The 22115-nt window shown below is 38.2% G+C and overlaps 2 protein-coding genes across 4 annotated transcripts in view; one reads left to right on the forward strand and one right to left on the reverse strand.

Moving 5' to 3' along the window:
* Wasf1 (WASP family member 1) overlaps positions 1 to 5401 on the reverse strand; it is a 42618-nt gene extending 37217 nt beyond the window's left edge. For both annotated transcript variants that reach the window (XM_042692479.1, XM_042692416.1), the window contains exon 1: positions 5232 to 5401. The gene's annotated coding sequence lies outside the window, so the exon portion shown is untranslated. The remainder of the gene's footprint in view (positions 1 to 5231) is intronic.
* Positions 5402 to 6088: 687 nt separating this feature from the next.
* Cdc40 (cell division cycle 40) overlaps positions 6089 to 22115 on the forward strand; it is a 43484-nt gene continuing 27457 nt past the window's right edge. Inside the window, exons 1-3 of one of the 2 annotated variants that reach the window (XM_042687229.1) lie at positions 6337 to 6424; positions 9640 to 9786; positions 14065 to 14151. In XM_042687229.1, the coding sequence (XP_042543163.1) occupies positions 9778 to 9786; positions 14065 to 14151 (96 nt within the window). In that variant the 5' untranslated portion in view covers positions 6337 to 6424; positions 9640 to 9777. Of the gene's footprint in view, positions 6425 to 9639; positions 9787 to 14064; positions 14152 to 22115 lie in introns of both variants that reach the window. The other variant, XM_042687169.1, reaches the window with a different exon arrangement.

Consider the following 22115-nt stretch of genomic DNA (forward strand, 5'->3'; position numbering starts at 1 on the left):
TCTTGCCTCCAAGAAGCCTTCTCTGATTCTCAAACTATATTAGGTTCATCATTTTCTTTCATAGCATTCAATACAATGTCTAATTATAAATGTGTGTATTGGTTCATTATCTGTCTCTCTTACTATGGATTTAAGAAGATAGAGATCTACCCTTTTAGCATCTAGTTGGTCCTAAAGGTGCTAAGTGAATAATTTATCTAGTATGGTGCAGATTGGTAATGACCACTAGATCAATTAACTGCAAATACAGGGAGGGTAGCAGAGAGCATCACTGTCATTATCAAGTTATGAAAATGAGTGCTCCAACAGTAACTAAATGGTGAAAGGTGAGTGAAAGATGTTCTCAGAACCTGGGCTTCAATTTGCTAGAGAAAATAACTTCTTCAACTCAGTTAACCTCCTTCCCTAAAATCCTCTTGAAAGATAGTATCAATTAAATCAAATAATTGCAATAGTACCCCCATCGTTGCAAATATAAGCAAGCATGCAGTATTATTTTCTTTCCTCTTAGGAGATAAAGTCATATGTTATCCTTGAAAATCAGTAATCTCAAAATAAGTTAACTGAACACATACAAAATACTCCAATCTACATGTCCAATGTAGCTGTGTTTCATGACTCTTTCTCAGGCACTCTGATCTTCCCACTCTCCTAAAATAATGACTTGCCTGCTATTCTGTCACCACAGAACCCACTTGAAATCCATTTAGCTTAAACTAAAAAACAAGCACTAGAATCAAAATGAAGCAAAGTCAAGCCACCAAACAAACAGAACTGGCCCTATCCCTGAAGAATTCATAAGCTCACTTTTTCAGTCTGCCTCCAGCTCTATTACATCCAAATCAAAGCCCCAAACCATGCCATCTTAATTCCATTTCTTGATTGTGCTGGGAGTTTATATAAGAATTAAAGAACCAAATAAAAAATATAATAACACCAATATATGTAAAGGTAATCCCTTGTATATCACTTCTAGAACAATATAAAAAATATAACAAAGAACAAAACATTCTTCCTTCCCAAAACAGGAATGTTTTCCCTCTCTTCAGAGGTAGATTCCAGGAAGGAGAAATTTTTGACAAGAGGCATATAAGCAGTAATGGGAGGTGGGGCGGGGAAAGGGTGGGAGATTGGCTCATAAGAAAAACAGAGTGGCACATATTTTCCAAGTCCATTAGACTTTGGTCATCAAGAGCGGCCTCAGAAGTCTCTACTTCAATCATCTCATTTTGCAACTGATAAAAGTAAAGACCCTGAGAGGTACAAAATCTGAGCTCCTTTCAGCTAACTTCTTACCACACAGTAAACTGAGGAATATCCCCCTGCTTCATGGCCAGTGGGTAAAAGAAGGCAAGTTCCTAAAAATATTGTCAGGCTTACTAAGATAAAAGGATTGTCAGAGTGTTGTATTTTAATATAGTATTTGCATTAGTTATTAGTGTAATTTGATATTTCTCTAGTGTTACTAACAATAGTCCTATAATTCAAGCATATCATGAGTTATATAGATGTTAGTGAACTCTGAGTTTTAACTATTAGGCTATTTTTTAGAAATGAAGTCCTGAGACCCAAACCGTTTTATATGTTTTAAAATACAATAAATCCAAGTTAGGGCTACCAATTCAGAAAGACTTGAAATTCCGAATCAGAAGATGACTGTGACGAACAAAAAAAGATTCTTATTTCTATAAAAAAAAAAGTTCTTCCTTGGGGATCATTTATCTTTTTAAAAATGTTTTACTGTTGTTATAAAGGTGATGTACAGAGGGATTACAGTTACAGAAGTCAGGTAAAGACTACATTTCTTTTTGGAAATTGTCACACCTTCCCTCACTCTTTCCCACTTTTTCCCTTCTGTTCCCACCCACCAGTTGTATAGTTCAGTTTCAACACAGTGTCTAGTGAGTATCACTGCTGCACTCGTTCACCATTTGTCCCTCATTTTTGTGCCCCACTTTACCCATTCAAAGATAGATAAATGAACAAACAAGACAAAAAGAAAAGAAAAAACAGCAACAAAGATAAAAAACCTCATTCTTCCATTTCCTAGAGGGATCGTTTATTTTTTAAATTATGTACTCAGCACACAATTTAATGTATATACTTCTTTTTATTAAGATGTCACTGGAAAATTTAAAGTCAAAAAGAAAAATACTTCTACATCTATCTAATTTTGAAAAAGCAAGAAAAGTTAATGAAGTGAGCTATAACGTTAAGGAAAAAATGGTTAATATCATTTCATTTTGGTTACCAACATATACAATATAACATAGACATTATTCAATGTCTAAGTGCTAATTCACTAATGTAAAAGGATTATAAATGGAGATAAAAAGAAGTTACAGAGAACATCCAAACATATTTTTTCTCTTTTCTCTGGCAATAAAATATTTTCTATTAATTAAAATATTTCATAAATATATTTTCAAATTTTTCATTCAGTACAATAGTTCAAATAGTATTTATTATTTATTTTATTTGTTCAACAACAACCAAAAAGATGGAGCCTTTGCTTTTCATTAAATGCTATGCTAGAATCTTTGGATTTATAACAGTAAGTTCAAGATAGGAACTATTAAGAGCTAAAGAAAACATGAATTAACTGCATTTGCTCAAGTAATGATAGCTGAAATTTAGCTTATTAGTTTAAACATTATAAATTTGTTATCAAATCTTAAAAAAAGAAACTCCATATAACAAACAGTAATTTAAACACACTTTAAGAGTCTTATTATCTATATAAAATTCTCACACAAAATAACCAAAAGTACTGGTCTGAAACAAGGTCTATTAACATGATCTTACAATAGTGGGTTTTGCTAATGCTAGTTGACTGAATCAAGGCTTTCATTAAGGAATCAAATTTACTAACTACTGTTAGAATGATAATCAAGCACTAGGAAAATATATCTTAAATTATTCCTAAAAGTAAGAAAAACTATAATTATAGTATTTCACAATATAAAATTATTAACTCTAAATGTATAGATACTTACAAGATTGAATACTAAACCACATATGTCCATATTATTCCTTATAAATGATCACAACTATGTATTTTGGATTGTGCCACCTATAATGTTTTTAATAAAAAAAACTTTTAACATTTTCTGTGTACTTATTTCTCACAAACTTAATATTCCATTTTTTACTAAGTAACAATTATTATTGGTATTAACTATGGCTATGGTTTAACTATATATACTCTTTATAACATTAAATCTGCAATTAAAACTCCTTTATAAATGAGAAATCATACAATTTAGAGCCATTATCTCTCCAAAGCAAAAACTATCAAACATCCTAAAGTGCCAAAGAAAATCCTAAAGAAATCTTTTTACTGTATTTTTACATAGGAATTCTTTCTTTACCCGTGAGCCAAAATATTTAAATTTTCTTTAAAAGCAATAGGAAAACATTTTCATTCAATTTGTGAATACTACCTTGTGGAGTAAATGAGTATTATCTTTACTTACACATCAGGAAACCAAGACACAAAGCTGTCCATTTTGTAAATTGCAAGGTCATTTCCTAACCAAGTTAACTGATTCTACACCATCAACTTCCAAGTGAGCCACTTCCATTAAACACTTGCTGTGTATTCAAACGGCCTCTGCAACGTTTATAGGTGTTTCTGGTTTGAGCAAAAGGGTTAATGTAACAAGCTTAACCCAGAAAGGGACAATTACAAAAAGTAAACCTTTACTTTTTAGTTCTTTCTTCTCGATGAGATTTGCAGTCTTTAACATAATCAATAAACCAACCATTCCTTATTATGTCTTCAGACAAATATTTCTTTTTTCAGGTAGAATACAGCCTTGTAGATAAAAGTTAGAAAAAGGATATAAAAACCTCTAACAAGGAACTGAATAACAAATTAAATTCCGATAAACTAAGAAGCAATAAGGCAGTTAAGAACCCCATCTTAAATAGCAAATCCTGCCTTTCATTCAACTGAAGATTGTGATTAGCAATCAAATATTCTGCTACCGAGAAAATAACAACAAACGTTTTCTTATTCAAAGCTTGAGAAATTTAATATAAAGTTTATTCAAATATTCAAGATACATAATCATATTTCTTTCCAAATAGAAACTTAAGGCATAAATATTTAACCTAGCTCTCAGAGTTCAAACTGAGATTGCATTTGTAATTATGGTATAGTGCTATCAAATTTTAGAAAGATGAAAGTTTACCATATAAATTGCATGCAAGAACATTAGACGGATTGAGAGATCGACGACAATAAATTCCAAACAGACATAAGACTTGGCGAATACGTGAATGCAACACCAAAAAGAAATTAAAACAGCATCTAAGACACGGCGTATGTTAGAAAAAGGCTAGGGTTAGAATGCGTCGTACTCAAGTACCTAGCCTAACTGGGCACTCATTAATTAATAACCGGTTACAGGACAGGTCGGATGTGCTTTCTTTTCATCATTATTCTCGTTCATCCTCCCCAAGTGCAAGAGAAGGTGTCGAAGTACCGAAGCTAGGGGGCATGCTGTAGCAAGGGGAAAAGAAAAAATGGCAAAGGTGCAATGGATGCTGCATAGTTGAATAATTATCTGGGTGGCACAATGGGCGAGTTCAGCCGACATCAGAGCTGGGAGCGCGGCTCCCGAACTCTGCCCCGGGCACCTCCCCGTTAACAGGCATCCAAGGCGAGGGGTCCGCTTTGCCTCCTCTCCAAAACAAAACAAATAAATAAATAAGATAAAATAAAAAAGGGACGTGGGCGCCCGCTTTACCGTTACGCCTTTACAGACAGACCGTCGCCGCGTCCGCAAGCAGAGACGGCTTTAGCAAGGCACGTAGCGCCAGCAGGGCTTCCCGGGCCACCCCCGGGCTGCAGCCTCCCCCAGAACCCGAAGGCCCGGGGGGCGGGTCGTGGGGGCGGGCGGGCAGCTGAGCGCAGACCCCCCCCACACACACACCTCAGGTGGGACCCGCAGTCTCTCCTCCCCGAGCAGCCTCAGGCCGGTCCTGCAACGCAGACCCCGGCGCGCCAGCCTGGGTCTCCCGAGGCGTCCAGCCCGGGCGGCGGGAGCCGGGGAGACGCGGGATGGGGGTGGGGGGCGTCGCGGGAGTGGCGCGCCCATCCATTCCCGCAACCTTGGCAGACCCGAGGTCCACGCGGCTGGCGCTCGGTCTCCGGCGAGGAGGACGTGTTCCTTTCCTAGGCCCCCTCCCCCGAAAGATAAAATCCCTGAGAGACTCGTGCTCACCGTGGAATCGTGAGGGGCTCTGCCTTACCCCTTCTGCATGCTTCGGCGGCGGCCGCCCGTCCCGCTCAGCCCCGGGACTCCACCTAGAGCCCCCGGGAGCGTCGGGTTCCGAGAGGGAACCGGCTCCAGGAAGCAGCCGAAGCGCCCGAGCCCCTGGGTACGTCGCCCGGGGCGCCCGCCGGCCGCCGGACCCACGGTGTGCGGGATGTGCGGGCGAACAACACCGCGAGCAGCCGCGGCCCTCCTCCCGCCCCCTCCCCGCGCGCGACGCTCCACAACCGGGCGCGGAGATCCTCGCCCGCAGCGGGGGGAGCCGCGGCTCGCTCCCCCTAACGTCCGACCCTTTCTCCCAGGAGCGACTCCGGGCCCAGCCGCAGGTGTTCTCACTGAAGACTCTCACCTAACCTCGCAGCCCCCAGAGCCCAGGTGCGGCCCTGGTGACCAACCCAGCCCCCGCCCACTTATCCATCCGATGAGGTAAAGATGGCTTTCCCCCCTTTCCTGGGGCTCTGTGGTATTACCCAATCCTCACATTTGGGGGGAGGGGGACAGAGAGAACCCTGCTTGGCTAGGGGTTGAGGGAAGATGATAGCCAATTGAATGAACTATCCATTCGGGGGCGGGGTCGAAGGGAAGCCTGCCCTCGTAGCCCCGCCCCTCGCTTCCAAACTACATTTCCCATCATCCATCTCTCACTTCCCGCCGCGCTGCAGGACGGGAGCCTCCAGGCCGCAAGGTATTTTAGAACTCAGCCTTTAATCTAACCCAACTAGGTCCTGAAAGTTATGGTAGTTGGGGATTCTCTCTGCTTCCCTAGATAAAAGTTTGAGAATTCCGTGCTTGAGTGTAGTTCTCGTAAAAAATTATATATTGTTTTAAACTTTGATAAGTGATTTCTTAGCGAAGGAAGTAAATGATGTCTTCTCTAGTAATCTGCTAGGACCTGGGAGTCACTGCTTCTTCCGCCCGGGCCTGGTGTCTGTAGTGGAGAAACAGTCGCCGTCATGTCGGCTGCCATCGCAGCTTTAGCCGCTTCCTATGGTTCGGGCTCGGGGTCTGAATCGGACTCGGACAGTGAGGGTGGTCGGTGTCCGTTGCCAGCCGCCGACTCCCTCATGCATCTGACTAAATCTCCCTCGGCCAAGCCCTCGCTGGCAGTGGCGGTGGACTCGGCTCCGGAGGTGGCCGTTAAGGTAAGTGTTTTGGCTACTGGTGTTTGGGAGAATTGGCTTCGGTACCATCCCCGTCGCTTGCCATTAGTTCTCGGGTCACCCCAGAGTGCTGAGAGATCACTGCTAACACGTAGCTCCAGCCCGTTCCCACGCTCGTCATCTTTGGGAGAAGTGCACGTTTGGGACAACCCTCCACGGCTCTGCCCGCGCGTCTGTCCATCAGAAAACAAGTGGTCAAAGAGAGCGTAAAACTTGAATTTGTGGACTACATGACCTGGGCTGTTTAGAGCCAGTGTAGTCTCAGGACGTAAATAAAACGATCCGAATTTCCCAAAGTAGCCTGACTTTGTTTTGATTAGGGAGAACTAGTTTCTACTCTGGCTCTACCACTTGTGTGAATTTGAGCGAAGGATACATGCAACTATCCTGTTTGCTCCCGTCTGTAGTAGAGGTAAGCATTTTTCTGTGCCAGAGGAGTATTGTAAAGATTTCAGGCGTATAGTCTGTAGCCAGATATCTAGTGATAGTGTTGTAGAGGTTAACTCTTGTGGTCTCTATGTTAATACAATAGCAAACGTGCATTGGACTTAGAAACCGCATGCAAGATCTCCAAAGAGGAGGATGTTAAAGGGAGACAGTGGGTTGTATCATTCATTTTGCAATTACTTATTGAGCACGTGTTATTTGCCAAGTACCTTTTTAAGGGTGAAGCCATGGAGACCAACAAGCCAGCCTTCTTTTCCTCAGGATACATACGTTCTAGGGGAAGAGGCAGCCAATTAAGCGTGACCAAATAAAGTAGCTCCAGATTGGATTGAATACTATAACATAAACTATATAAGATACCAAAATAAGGAACAAAGAAGGAGTATGGTTTTGACAGGTTGGTCAGGCAAGTCCTCTCTGAAAAAGACAGTTCAAAGAATGAGAAGTCAGTCCCACGTAGACTAAGGGAGGAGTTCCCAAGCTTAGGTGACTAGGAAACCTGGGAAGGCAGACAGCTCAGAGCGGTTAAGGAATAAGGAAAATAATGGTATGTCTGTAACTTGCTGAGAGCATCCATCACTTGGCATTAGAGCTCCATATGGGTAATCAGAGAGTGTTCCCACCTAGTTTATCACATAAGTCTTTTAACCAGCTTTTAAGGACCTAGTTATGAATTTTGCTCCTTTTTTTTTTTTTAACACTACTGGGGATTTAACTCAGGGTCTCTTGCAAGGCAGGTGTTGTGCCACCTCAGCCACACCCCCAGTCCTGTTTTGCATTGGTTAATTTTCCATGTAGTATTACCCAGCTCAACCTAGGCTTCAGTCTTCCTACTTGGGCTTCTTTCCGTCTCTGTAGATGACAGTCACAGGCATTGTGCTTCTCCCATTGCTGGGATAACAGGCACACACCATCTCAACCAGCAGTTGATTGAGATGAAGTCTCACAAACTTTTATGCCTGAGCTGGGCTTGAACCTTAACCCACTTTCCTTCTCTGCTTCCCAGGTAGCGAGGATTATAAGCTTGAGCCATAGGGCCCAGCTGAGTTTTACTCTTTATTAGGACATCTGGCATTAAAGAATATTGGAAAATTGGTATTTTTGTTGGTGGTGGTGATCATGAGGCTTGAACTCAGAGTCTGGGAGCTATCCCTGAGCTCTTCTGCTCAAGGTTAACACTCTTACCACTTTGAGCCACAGCTCCACTTCCAGTTTTCTGGTGGTTAATTGAAGATAAGACTTTCATGGACTTTCCTGCCCAGGCTAGCTTTAAACTAAGATCCTTAAGTCTCAGCCTCCTAAGTAGCTAGGATTACAGATGTGAATCACCAGCTGGGAAACTGGTTTTTATAACATAACAAAACAAAACTCTCCTAAGTTAAATCTTTCAGAAACTTCTTTTTATAGCCCTGCTTTTGGAGCTTGCTTTACTACTTCACCTCCATTTTCTCTACAACCCAATGCATTGTGGTCCTACATGGAAAACTGTTCTTCTAGACAATGCCCCAGGCCTTCCAGTTGTCAAGTTCTGCTACCTGACTTGAATCTGCACATGAAGTAACACTGCTAAATTGTTCCTCTTTCTCAAAACATTCTCTAGGACTTCCAAGAGGCTATCCTTAGCCTTCTGGTCTCCCCTTTCTTCTGCCCTTTCCTTCAATAAATTAGTGTTTGTACTTCACAAATTCTCCTATATCTTCAAACTCAGTCTGTGCTGCTGATGGCTCACAAATAACCATTAAGCCTAGGTTTGAGTCAAGATTCTAGGATACATAACCTGCTTAGTACTCTGTGCCGGTCTTTTCTCATCTTCACTGCAATGTTCAACACTAGAGCCTATCTCATGGAGTTATAAGAATTCTCATAAACCATGGAAAGCAATTTTAGCAGTAAATAGTGATTAAATGTCAGCTCTCTTTTCTAATCCTAAACACTTCACTAGCTTAAGACCTAGTAAACATCTTTCCCAGATGGCTCTCTGGTACCTCTAGTTCAGTATGCTGGAAAATTAACATTTTCTTTCCCCAAATTAACATTTTCTTTCCCTCAAAACCCACTTTTGTTTTTCCCATTTCAATTAATCATTCCACTTCCATCCCTTAGGGTCACCCTTTTCTTTTTGTCCTCAGTCCCTGAAGCTAGTCATTTAGCTTCCATTTCTGTGTCATTAGTTTTTCTCAATGCAGTATCTTCTCTCTTTTCATTAGCATAACTTTCATACCTTTCTTAATTCTCCCAGTAACTATTGGTCTTTCTTTTCTCTTTCATGCTTTTCTTTGGGGTGGTAGGTCCTGCCCATTGTAATTAGTGACATATAACAACTCACTTTATTGCTGCCATTGTTTAGTTCAAATTTTTTCATCATTTGTCTTTTCCTTCTACTTAGTCCATTTTTGTCCCCAATTTTACATCCCATTCTCTTCTCCACATGCAGTGTGAAGGTTGTTTCTAAATCCCAATTTGCCTATTAGAGAATTATTAATCCATGTTGCTTGCCTATTAGAGAAGTTTTAAGTTTCTTATGTACCTCGTAAAGCCTGCCATTCTCCCACATATTGAACTCTGTAGAGCCCCATAAGTCTAATTTTCCTTTTTCTTGTCATGATTTTGCTCACACTAGTCTTTCTGCTCAAAAATCCCGTGCCTTGTGCTACTATCCCACACCCCAGACTCCACTGTCCTTCAGTTCTCAGAGCCAGATTCCTCAGCTGTGTCTATCTGAGTCCCTCCTTTTTATATCTCAACTGCAGGACTTGCCACATTGCTGGGATTTGTTAACTTTTTACTTTCACCTCGACTGATTCTGGGGCCCAGAGATTGTTGTGTCTATTCCTTTGCATCTCCAAATCCTGGAATACAAGATTAAGGGAAATGTATTTGGAAAGAGAATGGAAAAAGTAAGTGAAAAAGAATACCTTGAAGTATATACATTGAGAATCTGAAGTTCAAAGCTGAGCTGGCAGTGTCAGAGGTGGGGCACTCTAGAGCTTATTTCAGGCTCTAAGAAATTAATAAGTAAGGAAATCCAGGAGGAAAGATTACATAAAGTATGTAAGATAAAGATACCAGAGACCAGAGATGCATCTAAGGATGCAGAGCTGGGCTATCCCTACTCCTCCCCTCCCACCCCCCACACTGAATGGTCCCCATTCTCTGATGGGAGAGCAGTGGTGTATCTATAGATGGTTTGAGAATTAGCACTTGTTTATATGATGTAGACAGGGAGGAAACTTGCATATAGTAAATGTATTGGTTGGAAATTGATCAAAGAAGGAGAAATGAAGCAGGAAAACATTATTTTAGTACTTAACTAATTGGTATTGTGACTAATAGCAAGTATTTTGGCTCAAAACATAAATTTATGCAGTGAGCACTAGTGAGATTGATTATATTTTCATATTTGTTATTGGTTATTTTTTTTCTCTCAAAAATAATTTTCTTCCTTCCTTCCTTCTTTCCTTCCTTCCTTCCTTCTTTCCTTCCTTCCTTCCTTCCTTCCTTCCTTCCTTCCTTCCTTCCTTCCTTCCTTCCTTCCTTTCTTTCTTTCTTTCTTTCTTTCTTTCTTTCTTTCTTTCTTTCTTTCTTTCTTTCTTTCTTTGTTTCTCCTGGGGCTATAACTCAGGGCCTGAATACTATCCCTAAGCTTCTTTTGCTCAAGACTAGCACTCTACCTCTTGAGCCACAGCACTACTTCGGGCTTTTTCTGTTTATGTGGTGCTGAGGAATCAAACCCAGGGCTTCATGCATGCTAGGTGAACACTCTACCACTGAGCTGCCTTCCCAGCCCTGTCTTTTCATTTTTTTCTGTAGGACATGTTTGTATTATGAATGCCTTTGTCAGACATATATATTGCAAAAATTCTTTTCTGTTTGTAACTTGGCCCCTAACAGTTTTTTCTGCCTTTTGATGAATAGAATTGTCTACTTAGTCCAGTATTATCAAATTATTCCTTTATGAATCATAGTTCATAATGATAAAAGATTCTATTCACAAAGAGGGATATAACAATGAAAGCGCAAAATATTTAAGCAAAATTTAACAACTATAAGAAAATGATAAGTGCTCAATCACAGTAGGAGATTTTAATATACATATATATGTGTATATATATATATATATATATATATATATATATCAGGAGTTGAGAGGACAAACAAAAAATATCAATTATGGGGCTAGAGTACTTGGTGGTAGAGTACTTGCCTTGCATGCTTGAGGCGCTGGGTTTGATTCCTCAGCTCCACATAAGTAGAAAAAGCCAGAAGTGGTGCTGTGGCCCAAGTAGTAGAGTGCTAGCCTTGAGCTGAATGTCTGACAGACAGTGCCCAGGCCCAGAGTTCAGGCCCCACGACCAACCCAAATAAATAAATAAATAAATATCAACTGTGATACAAGAAATTCGAGCAACAAAATTAAACTGCATGTGAAGTTGTACAACATCACACAATGTGGAATATTGATTTCAAGAGATGAGATGTCAGATGGGAGGGGTTTCCGAAAAAAATTAAGTTTAATTTTCTTTCTTCTTAAGAAAAGATATAGTCAATCATACTTCTACAAGAAAGAAGACAGCAGGCAGAAACACAGGCCAAGAATAAGGAAAGGACTAGCATGCTGGTACATACCTATAATCTCAACACTTGGAAGACTAAGGCAGAAGGTTGAAGGCCAAAGCCAGCCTAACACATGCCAAACATCTTAAAAGTCCAAAAAGTAATCTGATCTTGTTTTCCTATATTTTTATTTGTACAAATGCTCCTTACAACTATCTTTTTATGACTCATGTCAGTACCAAAATCACTCTGGAAGACATCTTTTTGTACTGTATTGCCGAACGCAGCAACCTTTAGTCAGCCTGATCCTATTTAATTTCTCCATGGATTGCTTTTTCCTTTCAGCTTTTTAATTTAACAAATATTTATGTACTGAATGGCCTGAATTCTACTAGGCAGTAAGGATATAACATGTAAGTATAAGTAAAAGTTACACAGAACAAATAATGTCACAAATACTGTGAAAAATACTTTAGGACTGTGAGCATTCAAGTGTTTTTCCTCGGGCAAGCAGAGGGAACAGATCAGGGAAAATAAGAAGATGATGTTACCAGCTAACAAAGGGAATGCCTTATGACACAAAGTAGTACAGAAAGCTTTGAATTGCTTGTTCTTTTTTTAAAAGCACCTGTTAGTTTAATATGGCAAAAGTGGGGAAATTAGAGTCCTGAACTAGGACAGAAGTAGGTGGAATATGAAGAAGGAAGAATGGAATGGGATTTCTGGAGAAATATACATAATGAGCAAGACTGCCTGAAGATAAAGTATGGGAAGAGCGAATGTTCTGTGGCATAGTGTTTGATATGGTGACATCCACATATAATGAAATTCAGTAGGCAATTGGATATGAGAATCCAGAGACCAAGAATGGGATCAGGGCTGTGAGACAAAAGGAAAGAGAGAAGGAAGGAAGAATGGATGGATTGGGGGTGGCAATTGGAAGTTATAAGGAGAAGGTAAATGGGTAAGGAAATGGACAGTTTTGAACTAGCGAGGAGTGAAGTTCAAGGAAGACACTTTTTCTGATGAACTCTATCTTTGATTAGAGAAACTAAATATCCTGTAATATAAGTGTTGTTGCAAACATTTTATGAGTGGAAGATTTTGGAACAATAACTATGTCTATGGCATTTTTCTTATTGGTTTTCTGGTCTTTGATCATTGGCCTGTATAACTATGCAAATTATCATTCATGGTATGCGTTCTTCTCTAGTATAACTGTTAACTTTATAAACCCCACATGTATGCAAAATTTGCAGCATTAATTTGTATCACCTTGACAAGATATATCCTACCTTCAGCATGACATCAGCATGCCTTAACTAAAGGAAACATATTTATAATGGAATAACAAGTTTTAAATATGTGGATGCTCAGAGAGGACAAAAGTGAAAAAGGAACATGCCCTGTAAAGCTACTCTAGGGAGCCAGGCCTACTTTCCAAGAACTGTAATGGGCTTTGTAGACATATATTATATTTTTAATCTGAGTGGAAAAGCTACTGGGAAATGAAGGGACTACAGCAAAGTAGTATTATACTCTGACTAGTATTTTGAAAGCATTGCATTGGCTTCTATGTGCAGTGAGGCTGTAGGTGGGCAAGTGTAGAAAGTAGGGAGACCATTACAGTAATCCTGATGCAAGATGCTCATTGAACTGAGCTGATGGAAAGAGGGTATGAAAAGTTGTTGTGAATATATACAGAAGGTAGATTTGCTGATGGATTAATATAGTGTATGACAGAATAGTCAAGTATAACTTAGAGATTTTGACCTGAGCAACTGCTTATGAATGTAATTGCCAGTAATGTAGAGGACCCTAGAAGGTCATTAGGAGAAACAAGGCCAAGAATGATTTCAGATGTATGTTAGATATTCTAAGAAAAGATCCCAAGGCTAAGCTTGGATATACAAGTCTATACAGTTCAAGAGACAGGGCCAGACTAGGGATACCATTATAAATTTATTAGTGGAAGAGTTACAAAAGGAACTGCCAGTGATTTTTCCAGAATGTTCATTAAACTGAGGAATGAATTGAAAAAAAGTTGAAGCATTGACATGGATTCTAAGACTTTAGGTTAAAAAGATTCAATCCCTGCCACTTCCTTCTGTTTCCTCTACAGTACCAAACCAAGAACCATCTGTTCACACATTTAATAGGCTTGCTAAATAAAAACAGTGCCTCTTCTGACTGTGGAACAAGAGAACCAAGACTTCTGAGTTAATTAAGACACAAAGAGAATTAGAATCTTCTAATTAACTTATTTCTAAGAGTTTTTTGTCTTTTATTTTTTGGTCCTACTAGGGTTTAAACTCGAGCCTTACATTTGCTAAGCAATAGCTCTACCATTTGAACCACATCTCTAGCTAAAGTAAATATTTTGAAAAGAAGATTTGTTACATATGATACCTCTAAAACTAGCCATACATATACATTCAAATATTATTGTTATTAATCTTTTTATTTTTAGAATTATCAATAATATATATCAGTAGTATATATTAATAATATAATTATCATAATTGGTGATTTAAATGGCTGGTGTTTAGAAGCTTTGGTATAATTTCTAAAATGAAATAGTTACATGTGAAATTTTTAATGTTCACTTGGCTTTTTTTTAGGAAGATTTGGAGACTGGAGTTCACCTTGACCCTGCCGTGAAAGAAGTTCAATACAATCCTACCTATGAGACCATGTTTGCTCCTGAGGTAAGGAAACATATTCAAGATTCTCCCTTTTGAAATATTTAAATCGTATATAGGTAGATTAAGAGTTACTGAATTTTTTAAAGTTTTCTCACAAAAATTTACTATTTGAACTTTTAGAACATAGATCCTTCTGATATCCAAAAATCTAAATAGTACTTTTTTTTTGTAAGGATACTTTATCTACCTATAGATAGCTGGTAAACTACGTCCTTTAAAAAAGGAAATATGAAAATATCTGATTCCTTTTTTTTTTTTTTTGTCCAGTCCTGGGGCTTGAACACAGGGCCTGGGTACTATCCCTGAGCTTCTTTTTGCTCAAAGCTAGCACTCTACCACTTGAGCCACCGTGCCACATATGGCCTTTTCCATTTATGTGGTACTGAGGAATCAAACCCAGGACTTCACGCATTCTAGTCAAGCACTCTACCCTAAGCCACATTCCCAGGCCCATAGATATCTGATTCTTCCTCTCAGCATTGATAAAGAAGTATTATAATTAACCATAAAGTAAACTGATGTGTTATAAAACATTTAGTTACAAATGCCTCTGATATGTCATACTAACACTTCTGGAAAGTAGTCACAGTATTTGATGCACTTAGTAAAGCAAAGAACTAACTGCATGGAGTTTGGGGGGTTTTGTCCGTTACTTTCTCCCCCACCTCCACCCCCACCCCAAGCTCTGGTAATAAACACTAACAGAGCATGAAAACAAAAATGAAGGAAGAAAAACCTGGCAGAAATAATTTCCATTGTCCATTTAAGAACATCTTTGATTATTATCTACTTAGGAAAGTTTATATTAAAAAATTACACTCCTAAGCCGGGCGCTGGTGGCTCACGCCTGTAATCCTAGTCACTCAGGAGGCTGAGATCTGAGGATCTCTGTTCAAAGCCATCCTGGGCAGGAGAGACCATGAGACTCCTATCTCCAATAAACCACCAGAAAACCGGAAGTGGTGCTGTAGCTCAAGTGGTAGAGTGCTCACCTTGAGCTGAAGAGCTGAGGGACAGCGCCTGGGCCCAGAGTTCAAGTCCCACAACCGACCAAAAAAAAAAAAAATTACACTCCTAAACATTAAAATGGAAAAGGATGCTTGATTAACACATAGAGATGCCAAAAAATAGTCATTATAAAACAGAAATTAGGCTTTAGAAGCAGGGTCTTTGGCATGCACCTTAAAGGTTCAGGTGAAGTACTATTATCTTCTTAGTACTTTTCATTTAATAACATATAGTCCTTGTCTTTTGTCTGTTATCTCAGAGTTCAAGAATGATTTCATGTGTTTGGCCTAGATTTCCATGGTACTTCAAAGGTGGCCATTAAAATGTGTAGCATAGCCAACAATGGCAGTGCTTATATTTAGATAGTGCTCCGGCTACTCTCTAGAGGCAGTGAGTACAGTCTTATTCTCATGCTCTTGAGCCTCTAGGACATCTTAGCTTTTAAGCTAAGCTTATTTAAGGCTCTCTAGACTAGTGAACGATATAGACTTTCTCATTCCCTTGGCACCATTTCAGCTGCCTCACTGAAGAGAGGTTGTATATTACATATATGTTTCATGATTTTTAAATGAGCTCCTAAATTAAGAAAATGAGAAAATTTGGAAGTAATGTCATATATGACACTGTGATGTCAACATATTTCTATGATGTCTGTTTTTCTTCAGTTTGCTAGTCTTATTTAGAACCAAATATTGCTTTATAAAATTATAATTTTCAGAACTTTCAAGAAAAAAGTTAAAGATCAGGTAAAATTTTTGTGATAATATTGTGAAGGAAATAGGCCTTGACTTGATTTTATTAAAAATCAAACAGCATTAAGAATTTTTAAATTATACTTCAACAGGATGTAAAATATGGAACTATGTCATAATTTATGTGTATGTATCTATTTAGATTCTACTAATTTTAAAGTTTTATTAGGAGATTTAGTCTACAAAATTAAATAGGCAAAAGTTTTTCCTTTATCTTTCTTATGTGATACCTGCATTTTTCATCAGCAATATTCCATCAGCATGTATGCTTTGTATTGTTTAAAAACAGTACCTCGTGCCTGTAAGTAACCTATATAAGTGGATTGAGAGGCTGATAACAATAGAAGATCCTCTGTTCTTATGTATACATCCCAGTCTGGGAAGGTATCTAAAATTCTGTGTGGTTATTTAGATTATTATGTCTCCAGGAGGCTGTTTTAATGTAAATAACTGGAATGGATCATGTAAAAGTTATTAAATGTTTTGTATGGTATCATTAGTACTGAAGTCGCTAATTTTTATATGAATGGTTATTATAGATTTTTCACTCAGAAAGCAGATATCTAAATTAAAAGACCTAAAAAAAACCATAAAACCCTAGAATGGTACTTTGTAGAATACTGTTCAGGGTTTAGGGAGCCAAGAGAAAGTTGGTCTTGATGAATAGCTGATAGATTTCTGAGGGTTTTGATTGATTGTTTTGGTAGTTCGAGGGTTTGAACTCAAGGCCTTCTGCTTTCAACAGAGGCCTGAGCCATAGCTATGTCTCTGATTTCTGAGGCTCTTACATAGAGAGATCACATCATCAAAACTGAATTTTTAGGGAGACTTATTTGTTAAGGGTTTGCATAATACAGAACTACTTTACTACTGAGGGATTAATAAAACTTTGCTCATTTTGTTCTGCTTATGTCCCTATGAAGTAAATGGTCTATCATTATTTCATAGCAAGGAAACCAGGTCACTGATTATATTGCCAGCAAATGAAATTTTTCGAAGATTCAGGTCCAATCTCTCATTTTCTCTTTATAACTGACAGATCAGTTGAAAGGCCATGATGGAGTTTGCTGGGTACATTGCTATATCTTTGACTTTGCTAGTTCTGAAAATTAACCAAATTCTTATTTTGTAAAACAATGTTCCTTCCAACTAAGGAGTTTTCCTTGGTTTATCTATTTATCTAGATAAGTTTTCTTAAATTGTGGGCTGTATAAAATTCATAATAGCCTAATTTTTCCCATCTAGTGATTTTTTTTTTATTTCACTCAATTCTTTTTTAGTATCTTAGGGGAAAATGTATTTATTAACTTATTTAAACTTACAGATCTCAGGAAGAATTTTAGACTCCTTTAAATAATAGTACTTTCAATAAAAAAAAATATAAAAGCTAAGGAAAAAGAAAAATACCAGTTAACTGTTAAAAGTGGCTGTAAGGGCTGCTATAAATGTTAATACCAAAATGAATTTAGAAATCATGTGGCTCACCTCTTACTTTATAAGAAACTGGGCTCCAAGGTCATAAGAACTAGCATTAAGAAATTTTCTTATACAAATAATGTTTAAATTTTGCTTATCTTATAAGCTTTAAGTATTCTTCAATAAAATTGAATTGTGGTTATCTTTTTCTAATTTATAGAAATAATGCAGTTAATAGGCACATCCCACCTTAAAATATGTTTGTAAATTTTTAAACATTAATGACTGCTATAAATATTCCTAGCTACTCAGGAGGCTAAGATCTGAGGATTGCCGTTCAAAGCCAGCCCAGGCAGAATAGTCTGTGAGACTCTTATCTCCAATAAACTACCAGAAAACCAGAAGTGGTGCTGTGGCTCAAGTGGTAGAGTGCTAGCCTCGAGCTGAAGAGCTAGGAAACAGCACCCAGGCCCAGAGTTCAAGCCCCATGACAGACAAAAAAAAATAATATATATTAAAATTTTAACAAAAATCTGTATATAATACTAATTTGCATATTTGGGGTTTTTCCCTGTGTGAACTTACAGTTATGATTTTGTGTATTTAGTTTTTTAGTATAAATTTTCTTAATGTCTATTATGTAATAATGAGATATTTCTAAGATAGTGGCTCTTAAGAATTCTTCTTTCAAAGACTTTTGAAAATTACTACCTCATAATACTAAATCTCTGAGTTATCTACTAGCATCTTCTCACATTAAAAAATGTGTTATAAGTAAAGTTCTTTCACTTCTACCATTTGAGAGATGATTTACCTGTCTTAGAAGAATGCCATTCCAAAATAGCACAATAGTTTCCCTGAGCTTACTCCTCCTCTGTAATGAAATCTTATATTCTTTGGTCAACATCATCCATAAGCCTTATACCCCACTGCTCTTGGTAACCACCACTCTACTCTCTGCTTGTGTTTTCAACTTTGTGTAATTCTACAGATAGTAAGATCATCTAAAATTAACCCTCAGAAATCAATGGCTTTTCTGTATGCCAACAATGAAAAGAGCACGGCTGAAATCAGGAAAGCAAATCGTTTTGTAATAGCCCCACAAAAAATAAAATACCTAGGAATTAGCTAAAGAAGTGAAGGACCTCTACGATGAAAACCTTAAAAACCTGAAAAAGGAAATCAAAGCAGAACTTAGGAAGTGGAAAAACCTCTTATGCTCCTAGATTGGAAGGATCAATGTCATGAAAATGGCAATACTTCCCAAGGGTATCTACAAATTCAATGCAATACCTATCAATATTCTAACCTCATTCTTCAATGAAATAGAAGAAGCAATCCAAAAATTCATATGGATCAATAAAAGACCCCAAATAGCCAAAACGATCCGTAACAGAAAGAATAGTGCTGGAGGAATATCAATACCAAAGTTCAAACTCTACGACAAAGCCATAGTAATCAAAACAGCCTGGTACTGGCACTTGAACAGACCTGAGGACCAATAGAATAGAATTGAAAACCCAGAAATGAGCCCACAGTCCTAAAGACACCTAATCTTCCATAAGGGAGCTAAAAAAAAAAAAAGAATGGAAGAAAGACAGCCTCTTCAGAAAATGGTGCTGGCAAAATTGGTTATTCACCTGTAGAAAACTAAAGCTAGATCCTTATATATCACCCTGCACCAGAATCAACTCCAAATGGATCAAAGACCTCCGAGTCAAAGCAGACAGCCTGAAAACATTATAGGAAGGAATAGGAGAAACCCTAGGTCTCCTTGGCACAGGCCAAATTTTTCTTAATAGAGACCCAGAAACAACAAATCAAAGAAAGGTTGGACAAATGGGATTGCATGAAGCTGCAGAGCTTCTTCATGGCAAAGGATATAGCTAGCAAGATCAATAGAAAGTCCATGGATTGGGAGAAGATCTTCACTAGCCATACAACAAACAAGAGTCTCATATCTAAAATATACATGGAACTCAAAAAATTAAATCCCCCCAGCAACAAATCCTCAAAGAAACAACTGCCCAATAAATAAGTGGGCTAAAGACTTAAAGAGAAACTTCTCCGAAGAGGAAATAAAGAATGACCAATAGACACATGAAGAAATGCTCAACCTCTCTAGCCATAAAAGAAATGCAAATCAAAACAACATTCAGATTCCACCTCAGCCCAGTTAGAATGGCTATAATCAAGAACTCTAACAACAGATGCTGGAGGGGATGTGCCAGAAGGGAACCTTACTGCATTGTTGGTGGGAGTGTAAACTTGTTCAACCACTTTGGAAAGCAGTATGGAGGTTCCTCAAAAGACCACATAGAGCTCCCTTATGACCCAGCAATCCCCCTTTTGGGCATTTACCCAAATGATCACAAACAAGACCATACTAAAGCTACCAGCACAACTATGTTTATTGCAGCATTATTTACCATAGCTAAGATATGGAACCAACCCATCAGAAAGAATGGCATTGCCCCATTTGTTAGGAAATGGAAAAGACTTGGAAAAAATTATATTAAGTGAAGTAAGCCAGGCCCAAAGAAACATAGGTCCCATGGTTTCCCTTATTTGCAATAACTAGTATATGTCTGGGACAAGCAGAAAAGGTAAAAAGCTATGTACATATGACCAGATAAGATGATGTTAAGCTAAATGAACCCCAAGATAGGGACACAAATGTTTTTTTTTCTTTCTTGCTATTGTTTCTAACGTATTTATACTGTACTATGTGATTTTTTTTGTTGTTGCTTTGTATGTTCCTCCCCAACGGTATAACCCCTGTTTTCACTGTATTTGATTCCCATGCCCTGCATCTTGTATATACATTTTTCTAATTTGGGGAGGGGAAGGGAAAAAAATGCTTAAATAGAGATACAGGTTGATCTATTGTAACAATGAGATGCATAAGACACTCTGTTGAAAAACCAACTTTACAGTTTGAGGGGGCGCGGGGGTTGCAATGCTTGATAGGAAATATACTCATTGCCTTGCCCCTCTGTACAGTATTTTTACAATAAAAATGTGTTAAAAAATAAGTAATACCCACTGAATATAATAGCATAAATTATATTAATAGTGCATTAAATCAAAATTAAAACAAGAAAAAAAGATCATCTAGTCATTTAACATAGATCCTCAGGTTCGTGTGTGTGTGTGTGTGTGTGTGTGTGTGTGTGGTGTGTGTGTGTGTGTGTGTGTGTGTGTGTGTGTGTGTGTGTGTGTGTGTGTTATTTAGTGGTTTTGTTTTACCCGTCCTGGGGCTTAAACTCAGGGCCTGCGTGCTGTCCCTGAGCCTCTTTGTGCTCAAGACTAGTGCCCTACTACTTGAACCACGGCACAATTTCCAGTTTTTTTGAGTAGTTTATCAGAGATAAGAGTCTCATGTGGACTTTTCTGCTATCCTCAGATCTCAGTCTCCTGAGTAGGTAGGATAAGACGTAAGCCACCAGCACGTAACTCAGGTTCATCTGTCTTGAAACAAATAACAGGACTTCCTATTTTTTTTCTTAGGCTGAATGCTTTTCCATTGTGTATGTGGGGGAGCGGGGGGTAAACTGTATTTTCTGTATCAGTTGACACTTAGGTTGATTCTGTATCTCACCTATTGTAAATAATCTTGAACTATACATAGGCGTATAGATGTCTCTGACATGTATATAAACCTTGCAGATTGCTAGATCATATAGCAGTTCTATTTTTAATTTTCCAGAATGCTCCATAGTGTGTTGCCTGTACATTTCCACCAAACAATGTGGATGGATTCTTTTTCTCCTCATCCTTGCCAGCACTAATTATCTTTTGTCTTTTTGATGATAGCATTCTAACAGATATGAGATGATTATTCATGCTGATTTTAATTTTCATTTCTCTGAGATTAGTGATGTGTTTTTTCCCATCTACTTATTCATAAGTCTTCTTTTTATTAGGTTTTCTGTCTCTCTTTTTTTTTTTTTCAGTACTGGTATTTGAATTTAGAGCCTTAGACTTGCCAGGCAGGTGATTTATGATTTACATTATACCCCAGCTCTCTTGCTCTTATGTTTCAAAAATAGGGTCTCACTTTTGTCTGAGCTGGCCTCTGCTGCATTCCTCTTATTTATACTTCCTATGTGGTTGAGGTCATAAGCACACACCACCACACACAGCTCTTTATTGGTTAGAATAACAATTACAGATTTATCAACATTTACAATGTTGATCTGGAGAAGATAGGGTACTTATTAGAAGAAAATCAGTAATTTACATTTGTGGCTCTAGAAATGTATCACAAAAAAAGATTGTTCCTAATGATGCTGACCCAAGATGTTCTGATGTTAAAATATTCTAGAAGTACAGTCGATTTTCCAGAGTTCAAGTAAGAAAAATTGTTGTGCTCATTCTTTCCAAAGTGGAAAGCTCATTTTATTCATTTTAAAACAAAGATTGAACTTGTATTCTGGTACATCTGAATCTACATTTTTACAAGTTAGAGACTATGATTGTCTATTTGAGGAATGTTATGGTGTGAAAAGATGCTTGATATTGTTCAACCTTGGTTCTATTAGTTGGTAAAACGTTTTTACCCCTTGGGCAGGTAAAATATATCATATTTGGCTTTTTACTTTGTGTCATAAGAAGCAAAGTATCTAACTTTCTACTATTTTTACACAAACCATCTTAAGTAATATTTCAGAGATCTTTTTTGGGGGGGAGGGGGTCCGGTTGTGGGGCCTGAACTCTGGGCCTGGGCGCTGTCCCTCAGCTCTTCAGCTCAAGGCTAGCACTCTACCACTTGAGCCACGGTGTGCCACT

The sequence above is a fragment of the Dipodomys spectabilis genome, unplaced genomic scaffold, assembly GCF_019054845.1.
Source record: "Dipodomys spectabilis isolate Male_0828 unplaced genomic scaffold, ASM1905484v1 ptg000001l, whole genome shotgun sequence".
Taxonomy (NCBI): Eukaryota; Metazoa; Chordata; class Mammalia; order Rodentia; family Heteromyidae; genus Dipodomys; species Dipodomys spectabilis.